The sequence below is a fragment of the Anguilla rostrata genome, chromosome 17 (genome assembly GCF_018555375.3).
Source record: "Anguilla rostrata isolate EN2019 chromosome 17, ASM1855537v3, whole genome shotgun sequence".
NCBI classification, from domain to species: Eukaryota; Metazoa; Chordata; class Actinopteri; order Anguilliformes; family Anguillidae; genus Anguilla; species Anguilla rostrata.
This window is the reverse complement of record NC_057949.1, coordinates 14,666,536-14,677,030: the sequence shown is the minus strand read 5'-3', so window position 1 is coordinate 14,677,030 and position 10,495 is coordinate 14,666,536. Positions and strand designations below refer to the sequence as shown.

Genomic DNA, 10,495 nt, shown 5'->3' with positions numbered 1-10,495 from the left:
TTATTAAAAAAAAAAAAAAAGCTTCTCATGGGGGTTCATGACCCTAAAATCCCTTGAATTCCCCCCCCCCCCCCCACCCCCAAAAAAACCTTTAAGATATGTATTAATTTGGTGCATTTTTACATTAAGTGGATTATATGTAAAGAATGCAAACTGTATAAGTAGTTCTGAATAAGATCATCTGCTAAATGGTTAAAATATACCTGTCCAAAATTTACTGAATAAAACCCTTTATTTGCAGAGCACATGGTGCAAAATAATTTTCAGTCCAATTAATTTCAAGTCAAATAGCTTTATTGGCATGAAAGTTATTTAAACAATATTGCCATACATTGCCAAAGTTGGCATACATGAATGAATAAAAGTCAACATTTTCAGTTATTCCTGCTTTTTTTATTGCAGTTTTGAATGTCCCTTCAAGGTTTCGGTGGGAAAATTCAGGAAATATTACGCAATTATGATTTTATCTTGAAATGTTTCCCGCAGGGAGGAAGATCCCCCACAATGGAGGACTGGTTACTGAACCTGTATTTGGCCAGAGTCTGTTTCTGCTTCTTTTCTCTGACTGAGTGCCTAAAATATCTGCATTTTATGACTGTGGCTCATAAAATGTAGATTGCAAAACAATTTCAAAGCACTAGATTGTGATTAGGCAATGGTGGCCATTTTATTCAATGTAGAACAACCTGTAAATCTTAAACAGTAGCGTCCAGCAAAGAAATGAGTGAAAGTCTCACATGGCCCAGGAAATCAAATGGTCCAGGAGATCAGTTCAGGCTCCCCCCCCCCCACCCATGCCCACCCCTACCCCCAAGATATAAAATATTTCAGATATCCAATATCCATTCATTTGTGTAAATCGCTGAAAATCCATGACATGTACACTGCTATTCCAATTTGTGAGGTGGTGAGGCGAAGTGACACAGAAATGTGTGACACTGCAAAACGGGGCCAGTCCATGTGAGAAAGTAACACTACACATTGTATAACAACACGTCATTGGACAGTAATGCTGCCATTTAATAATTTCAGTGACAATTCTCTGTCAATCCACCATTTATACCTCTTCAATTACTGGCTTGTGAAACTCATATTGTTTAATGTGGGACGTTTTACAGAGTAACTGTTGAAAAAATCTATGGTTATCTGTTGAACAGGTACACACAGGTAAACCACTGGTTTTCCTTCCAGGTCACATAGTAGAGAAGAATGGTAAAATAAAAGTGTAGCGTTGCATCACTTTATTTCTCTTTAAACTCAACTCGTGTAATATACAGGTGAAGTGCCATGTTTCTTTCTGATACTTATCATACATTCCTGGTACTGATATCCAGCTGTCAACATGTTGCTATTTTTACACATTAGACATATCACCAGTATATGCAACTTCCCTGGTCAAAAACAGTTGCCAGTGAAAACAGCCTAATAGTGTATTTCGTTAGTCTACTTTAGAGTCCCTTAAGCAAATGCCCTCAACAGTCCAAGACGTTTTATTCACTACATGCTTTTGTACATTACATTTTGTGCGAACCAATAAGGTTCAAGCAGTTTGTGTGCAGGCTGATTTCATTGGCTTAGAGGCAGATCAATGAAAAAAGCATCTCACCTTTTTTCCAAATTTGCTTTGTAATCATTCTAAAGCTATCTGTGCGTTTTCTAATCTTCATATCTGTGTGTAAGTCATACTTGCTGTCTCACTGAGTAACCGTATCAGCCCTGCTCACCTCTATCATTGCATTAAAGAGACCGTCCTACTTTTTGGCTCTTACCCATAATTGGACAATAAGATTGATACCAGCTTCATCCCTGTCGTACTGTAAAACATGTTTTAGACTGTATCTACAGGCTGCATGCTAACTGTGCTAGCTCTATAAATGACCGCAGATGGAAGCAGCGTTAGCTGTGCTAATGGAAATGCAAGTGTGAGTTGGGGGTTGCCAGGTTACTGCATGTCACTGATTGTAAACTTGCGCTCCCACTGCAGCCCATAATACTGCCCTGGCAACCCCAAACTTCCAGTGGCGCTGCACAGCTACTAATCACTGCACCCAGGGGATGGATACTTGGTTAACTGTCAATTATAGTTCTGAATTTAGCTGCCTCTAAAACAAATAAGACCTTATTTTTCTACTCTTATTTTTACTCGGAATGAACACACAAGATGCAAGTGTAAATAACTCAGCTTTTCGAGATACTGGACGGTGCATTTCTGTCAAAGCAAATTTTCCAAAAAGTCAGACTGTCCCTTTAAGCTTCTGGGCCTGCTCACAGCATCCAGTGATCAACTGATTTGGCTCTTGTGCCCATAGTTGAGTTCAGCTCCTCCACTGACAAGTAATTCCACCCCAGTGCAGAAAGAGGCATCAGCAGCCAAGAACAGGGCAGCCAATCCGCACTCGGCTTCTGTTCCCATCCGACCAATCAGCTGTCAGGAGGAGAGGAAAAGGAGAAGAAAAGAATGAGCTCATCTGCATCTGAGCCAATTAAATTCCACGTCGTAGAACGTTTTTTAAAAACAGCTCACTTTTTCCATGCTATATTGAGAACATTATCATCTAATTTTCATGGATGGGAGCCTGGTTACATTTGCATAATTGTAAATGCGCTCAGATAAAACCAATGATCCCTCTGTTCCTGTCTCTCTGTGTGCTTGCCTGAGCTTCTTCGCCTGCTTTGATGGTGGCAGCTGCATTTCCTGACTGACAGGCTAGCTCCTCCCACAGGGGAGTCATCACATTACCTGGAGAGATACTGTCAGAGAGAGAGAGAGAGAGGGGGGAGGGGGGAGGGGAGGAGAGAGAGCATAAATGATTCACACCAATTCACGTTGTCAGTTGGCAAATTCAAAAACCTTTTAAAATGCTGTAGGTACCTGGAACATCTTTGGCTAACAGTACAGGACCATATAAACAAGGCTTTGCTTTGGCAGTCACCATTTCTTTTTATCAGGACCATCAAATTTAAGTCACTTTTCCCACTCACAACATGTTGCCATTGATAGACACAACAATGCATATTTATTTTCTGATGGGGTTTGGTGTATTTGTCTGAGTTGCCAAGTCATTTAGTCTTAGCGCTTTTCCCTACTACCGGTATAAACAGCTTCTGTATGTACATTAGATCAGGTCAGAGCACCGGAGGACAGCATGCAGGCTGGATAAACAATGCTTTCGCACATGAGCAATTCCGACAGGTGTGGCAGGGTGGCAGTATGACTGGAGGGGATCCAGCGAGGGAGCTCTGTGCATTTACATGAGGGGGTTGGGACTGAAAAACTCAAAAGGTTCATCAGGTTCAAACAGGCTTATTAGCACCATACAAATTATCTAGCGCTGTCAGATCATTTTATAAAAAGAATATAATATTATCCCAAACAATATTCAATATTATTAAATATAATCATATCTAAATAAGGGCCTATAGCTACATTAGTCACTAGCTGGACTTTGACATACTGACAGTGACACGCATGCAGAAAGACTAAGTACAGTCACAGTGTTTGACAAGAAAATACATGGTATTAATGCATAGTCTAACAGCTTAAAAACAGCAGTAAGGTCATGAAAAATAGGTAGATGATTTTACATTTTAGTATAAACCAACACCACGCCTGTATGAAATATATGAAATATTTGGGTGTGACCGATCACATTATGACTCATAATTTTCTGACATGTACTTCAGCCCTCTGCCAACCGGCAGGCGTGTCAATCAATTATCCCAAGTACACCACCGCGATAATCTTCCTTGATAATTACCACTACTTTCGGATCTAATCTCACATCCATTCTGAACTCTTCTACTGCTTTCAAGGGGATTTTTGAGTTTCTCACCAAGGAAGGTCCACAAGAACACCTTATTATGTCAGATGATCGAGCGGAGAAATTGGGATTCTGGATGCAGCACGAATTGGCCGAGTTGCGTGTAATCGCTTTTTTGAAGTGAACTGTAAGAAATTTCATACAATAAAGACATAGGCTTAAGTGACCCACAGCGACAGATTTAAAACACACAATCTTTGATAACTGCAGTACTGCAGCATTCAATTGTGACGTTCCTGTTTTTAACCCTCTGAAATACCGGATTGGTTGCTAAAAGTCGATTGCTGATGTAGAAGGTAACAGCCCAACAGGAATTGAATGCAGTTGGCGTGCGGCCACACCGATTCACTGTGTAAGTTTTTATACAGGTCAGTGAGCCACACATGTAGGCACATAGTAGAATCAATCACTTCCACCTTTAAATATTCGATCATACACAAAGACCTGGGACCGAGTTGGGGAACCACTGTTTGTAAGGTATTACAGCCCTGACCTACTAAAAATAACCCACGGTTCTGTTGCCAGCTCACACATTTCTTGAGACTGAGAGTATGTTTAATCCCAAGTAATCCAATGCTTCTTGCAAGTGTGATGTCGGGTCTTCGTTTTATCCGAGTCGGGAAAACGTCAATCACTCGTTCGCGTTTGGTTCACGTTTATGTCTTTTCATTCGACCAAAATCCCAATCGTAGTTTCAACAAGCTGTTATTTTTTCTTAGTTAGGTGCTTTTCAAAATGTTGGGGAAGCACAGAATCATCTAGAATGTGACTGAAACTAAGGGGCCTACCCCAAACCATGAAAAACAGCCGCAGGCCAAGGGGTGTCCTGATACCTTTGGTCATATAATATAGCTATACATGCCATGAAGAATAAGATTCCCATGGCCATATTGTAATTATTGTGCTGTATTGAAAAAAATTACATAAAGAGATTAATTTTTTTTAACTGATCAAATGAACTCCAACCAAGAAGTTGCACACCTGATTCTACTAATCAACCACTAGAGTCTTTGCCGAGCAACTTGATTAGTAAAGTCAGGTGTGTAACTGCTTGGATAAGATCAAGGAACCCCTGCAGTAAGGTGCATCAGCACTTTCCTTAAAAAATAAATAAGATGTGCGGGGAACAAAAAAAAAAAATCCCATCAGCAGATCTGTCTGTGATGCAAATGCACCATTAGTTGTTCTGATCTTTCGTGTTGATTTTGTGCAAAGCAGCGGGCTGTGGTTCTTGTGCTGGGGCCGTTGAGGTGAGGGATTTGGCTCGCTGTTTATGACACGACATCTTTCTCTGTGTGTGTGTGTACGTGTGTGTGTACTAACTGCAAGATTTCCTTGGTGCAATTGATTGTTAAATTGCAAATGAAATAAATCCACCTGTGTGCACTACACCAGGCAGGCATGTTTGCTCGAACATACTTTTCATAGTGAGTGCATTTGATGATCTAGCCACGTTCAGTTTTCTTTCTATCACTCTCTCTTATTAGGTCAACTAACTGTATTTTGAAAAGTCACAATTAGCCACTCTATTGTATGATTAGTTAACTGTCTGTGTTTTTTGAGTGCCTACAGGGAGCCCTGGATTACAGTAATTGAAACACGGGTTTAAAATCCTTCCAGGTCACGTGACGGAGCCAAACTGCTGGCCTCATTCAGAACATCTGCAAACAACAACAGAAAATATCTGCCTGCACAGGCCTTGAACCACAATCAGCAATTATGTTTGCGTAGGTAATACCAATGCATGGGTCAGATTTTAAGAGCTTTTAATTATAGGGTTCCATATAACAATTACATTTAAAAAATTAACATGGGCATGCTCTTTGTGTCTTTAAGGACTTAACAGAGGAAATAGTTTTATAAAGTATGGCAATACTAACATGAATGAATAACAAAGCAATGATATGCAATGAGAGACAGAAGACAGGGCCACAGTGGGCAGGATGGCAGAACTGCAATCAAACTCACCAGTTGACTCTCACGTTATACCGACTCTCATCAATGGCCATTGCTTTAGTCATAGCTACGATCGCCCCCTTGTGGAAAAGCATGAATATTACACCTTAATCTAGCACAGTCATAGTGCACAGCAGGCAGTGAAGACCTCAGCGCAAGAGTTAAGACAGACTACAACACACAATTCAGCAGTTTAGGATCCAGCAGATCTACATGGGTGTTGTGATTTGATTTATTCTAATAAATACAATTCATTTTAAGGGCTCTTTTACCCTGAACACAAACACAGAGCAGTAAAGAGACACATTATTATGCTCTGTTCGGTGGACAGATACAATACACTGTAAGTGAATGCAGATACTTTGCTTTACATAAATGCATATGGAAGTCAAAGCATGATGACTAAAGAGCCAAATTCCTGATTCTCTAGACGGGGAAATGTACGCTGGTGGCATAAAGAGCTTTGGGAAGGTGAGGCTTTTTGGCTGGAAGTGAAGTGACACAGTGAAGTGCTAGCGAAAAGGACAGTGATGTCAGCGCTACGCACCTTGGTGGCGACGTACGGAACAGCGTGCTTCTGGCCAATGGAGGCCACCAGGCTGGACACGTGAATGACGTTTCCCTGGCAACGACGGAGGTGGGGGAGGGCCAGCTGAGAGAGACAAGAGACTCATCACGGTTTCGCAAAACAGGTTTTCAGTTCATGCAAATAAAGCACATTTCTTTCTGCATTGCATCAGAGAGCGGGAGAGAGAAGCAGAAAGAGAAAAGGAGGGAGAGAGAAAGAAAGAGAGAAAGATAGGGAGGGAGGGAGAAAGAAGGAAAAAAGAGAAAGAGAGAGAGAGAGCAGGACTGAAGGCTACTGCTGTGCAAACACTGAATCAGCTGGAGACTCAGATGACAGGCGCAGTATTTGCTGGGCAAACCGCTGTGAACTTTCACAGACACTGAGTAACTGCTCTGCATACAGCTAGCGGTGTCGTGCTAACGTTCAGCACGATGTTAATGTACCTCCCTCTAGTCAATGTACACGAGTGTAAACCTCCACTCTCCTGTCATAGTCTCTTATTAATCTGAAGGAAAACATTTTCAAAGTACAAAACTGGCAAGTTGCTCAGACATACAAATCACTTTCTGTAAGCCTTTAAAACTTGATATCATAATTAGGCCAAGTTACAATAAACAATATTGGCTATCTTTCCTCACACAAATAAAACAAGCCTTATTCCAAAGCATTGCTTCTTCCCAGAGTAACTTGGTCCTGTTTTTTCATCTTACCATATCAACAGCATGTGGTCATTCAAAGTGCATACTGTTGGCAAACAGTATGGATGTTATTTGGCAAACAAAGCTAACGGCAAACAGAGTGAGCTTTGCGTACATAAGTTGGGTATCAAATAAGTTGTGGTGGGTAGCTCAGTGGACCTGGGTCTAAAAATGTGAACTAACCATTTAAGTAACGCACGTGGAGTACAGTTATCCTTATCTGAAATTACACAATAGGATCAAGGTTTACCATTTAGCACTGCCTCATTGCTATATATATATATATATATATATATATATATATATATATATATATATATATATATATATATATATATATTATATATAAAATTTTAAAAACAATTGTTGAGACACACTGGCCCAAATCAAACTCTAACAGGCTGGCACCATCAGAAACCCAACACAAATCCCCTTGAAAAGCACATTATCTACTCACTCATTTGACAAACATCCAATGAGCCTTCATTTCCAAAATTATCTCCTACAATTTCAGCTCCCGAGCTCTGACACTTGACAGAAAGTAACCTACAGCCAGTCCATTCAGGCAGGGTCCCCCCCCCCCCCAGGCAGCCTTGGCTTGGCGTCTTGCCTTTGTGGTGAGAAAGTAGCTGATGAGGTTGAAGTTGAGCAGATCCCTGAACTCCTCAGCTGTGGTCTCATCGATGGGCTTATGGGGAGGGTCTGATGAGTGAGAGAAGAGGGGGGGGGGGGCGGTTATGTACACATTAAGTTATGATGACACAAAACTAATTACATTAGCATTTAGCAGACATTCATATCCAGAGCAACTTACACAGATTTTTCATTTTTACTTAGTACACACTTACAGTTAAGTAAGTACAGTTAAGGGTACAATGGCTGTGTCCCACCTAGAAATCAAACCTGCAACCTTTAGGTCACAAGCCCAGTGCTCTAACTATTACCCCAAACTGTGGGAGTTTGTTAATGGCACATTAACACTGGCACTGAAACAGCCATTTCATATTATGCAGGGTACGTACACATATACTGGACACTGCAACAAATAAACACAGATACATTGAGGAGGACACTCACGCCATCCTGCATTGTTGATCAGGCAGTCAATTCCACCAAAGCGCTCAACTGTCACGGAGATCAGATTCTACACAAAGATTAAAGATTAGAGACAATTATCACAGAATAAACAGGCTCACTGCACTGAACACTTCTGTTATCAACAGTGCACTGAACACCACTGCATTTCGTAGACACTTAAGAGTTTACTAACACAGGAAGGCAAGATGGATTGATGTACTAATACCATCCAATCCTGTCAGTAGATTTTCTGTGCTTTCACATTAAATTATTTTAACTCCATTTGTCAACTACCATCATCCTGTTGAACAGGCCATCGAAATATCACCATATGAGATACCAAACACCTTCAACATGTGGTTCTGGCACTAAGTATGACCAGAGAGAAAAATAAGAGTGAGCATCCATGATTGGATTGCAAAACAGAGTACCCTGTGGCTCACCAGGGTCTTGGCCACAATCCACTAAGACCACTGATGATGGACCAGCAGCCACCGCAATGCTTCCTGATACAAGCACTGATGCAGACAGGGCATCTACAGGAAGACTGGGGCATCATATGGACTGTTTCTGTCACGGATACGGGGTGTTAGGACCCAAACGCAGAGTGAGGGGAAAAAACTCAACTCCAGACGGTAAATTGAAACTAAGACTTTAATTTTCAAAACGGGAAAAAAAGCAGGGAACAAAAAGCCTCGCGGGGCAATTCTCCAAAAAAACACAAAGAAAACTGCAAAACACAGAAAACAAAGAAAATCCAAAAATACGTAGAAACGGAACAAGGGCAGAAACACACAGTAGGCTACTCTCAGGAGGAAACACACAGGGCAGAAACACGATCAGAAACACACACGGAAACACAAGCGAAAACACAAGGAACCAGCGCCCAAGTCAGGGAAGAAGAGAACTTAAATAGACAAGACCCTAACGAGACACAGGAGGGCACAATGCACAATCAGACCACAGAGGGAAGGGATAACTAGACACAACTGAAAAACAATAGAATAATTGGAACCAATAATACAATTAAACAGGGAAAAGGAACAGAACTATCGCCATCTGGCGGCCCAAAAGGAAGACAGAAAACAGGAACAGAAACCTGACAGTTTCTTTACCCCTTATGACACCCCCATGAGGAAGTCCCCAGCTCAGAACTGTAAAGGGAGATGATCAGACCCCTAACGGGACGTTCTGAAGAGTCGCGAGACCATGTCATTCCCGCTTTTAGACGGACGGACAGAATTTGCGCCTGTGATACGGTCGCACCTTGATATTGTCTTCCTTGGTGACGTCACAGGGCACAAACAGGCAGGTTCCGGGACCTGTGCTGTTAAGCTCCTCTTCCAGCGCCTGCCCTGCTTGCACTAGCAAAGAGACAACAAACTTAAGGATTCACTTTCTACATCGTCTGTCAAACTAAAATTGCAAAGTTATTTAAATTTATTAGCATAATGTATCTGGGCATACAATTAAATGCATACTGTACTGTGCAAGAATATATTTAATTTAAGAATGTATTTTTGTTATTCTTTTGTTGCAGTGAGAACAATAGCGCGAGGACACTCACCCCCTCTAGCACAGAACACAACCTTAGCCCCATTTTTCACTGAAAAAACAAACAAACATCGTGTTATTTAACGAATTTTAAATTGGGAACAAATATAAAAGACACGATTCAGGCGCATGACGGCAGTCTATAAATTGCATAGCATTTACCGAACACTTGGACGATTCCTTTACCAATTCCTTTTGACCCTCCTGTAACTATGACAACTTTGTCAAGATAGCGCAATGTGCCAGCCATGGAAAATAAGTTGGAGATGTTGTGGTTTCCAGTCGACAAAGTTCTTCTTCTTTTTGATCTAGATAAAAAGGATGAGGCAGAATCTTCAGAATATCAGACTTTATTCTCAAGTAAATAGAGTACAAAGCCGTGGTGTCCGCGGAACAGCCCAACGAACCTTCTTACCCTTTCTTATCAGTTCTTCTCCCCCTGGAGGCGTTTCTTTCGGCCGCACCACAGTCGTTTACGGAATCTTTATTTTGTTAGAATCATCAAAATTCGTCGATGTTGATTGGTTAACTAATGCTGACAGCTGAAACCATTTTGGTTACAACCCTTCCATTTTCCCTCCCCTTTCTCCAAATGCTGATTTATTAAACAATAGTGGTTCCGCTATTCCAGTATATCAAATAAAAAATGTGTTTATTCAGCTCTCATGGGGTCTGACATGGATTCAGATATATGAGTATAGAGGTTATTCCGTTTATTTGGAAGATAATGTGTGAGTGTCCACTAAAATGTGTGAGTGTGCAGTGTTCTTTTACTTATGCTGCCCATGCGGACCGTGTACTTCTACTTAAAATTACGCTGA

At 41.2% G+C, this 10,495-nt stretch overlaps 1 protein-coding gene and 1 long non-coding RNA gene across 4 annotated transcripts; one reads left to right on the top strand and one right to left on the bottom strand.

The window, feature by feature from the left end:
- Nucleotides 1–642: 642 nt before the first annotated feature.
- On the bottom strand, nucleotides 643–10,236 carry hsd17b14 (hydroxysteroid (17-beta) dehydrogenase 14). 3 transcript variants are annotated; one of them, XM_064314925.1, is made up of 10 exons: nucleotides 10,090–10,236; nucleotides 9,837–9,982; nucleotides 9,688–9,726; nucleotides 9,387–9,484; nucleotides 8,121–8,187; nucleotides 7,594–7,745; nucleotides 6,325–6,429; nucleotides 5,790–5,857; nucleotides 2,655–2,751; nucleotides 643–2,425 (listed from the first exon to the last, which is right to left on the bottom strand). In XM_064314925.1, exons 2-10 carry the CDS (start codon nucleotides 9,922–9,924, stop codon nucleotides 2,282–2,284), a joined length of 858 nt encoding a protein of 285 aa, XP_064170995.1. In that variant the 5' UTR covers nucleotides 9,925–9,982; nucleotides 10,090–10,236; the 3' UTR covers nucleotides 643–2,281. The 3 variants fall into 3 exon arrangements, with proteins under 3 accessions (XP_064170995.1, XP_064170996.1, XP_064170994.1); XM_064314926.1 differs by having other exon boundaries at nucleotides 10,082–10,229; XM_064314924.1 differs by lacking the exon at nucleotides 10,090–10,236 and having other exon boundaries at nucleotides 9,837–10,075.
- Nucleotides 4,880–6,096, top strand: LOC135243246 (uncharacterized). Its single transcript, XR_010326590.1, has 2 exons — nucleotides 4,880–5,071; nucleotides 5,442–6,096. It is a non-coding gene; the product is annotated as an uncharacterized LOC135243246 (long non-coding RNA).
- Nucleotides 10,237–10,495: the final 259 nt, after the last annotated feature.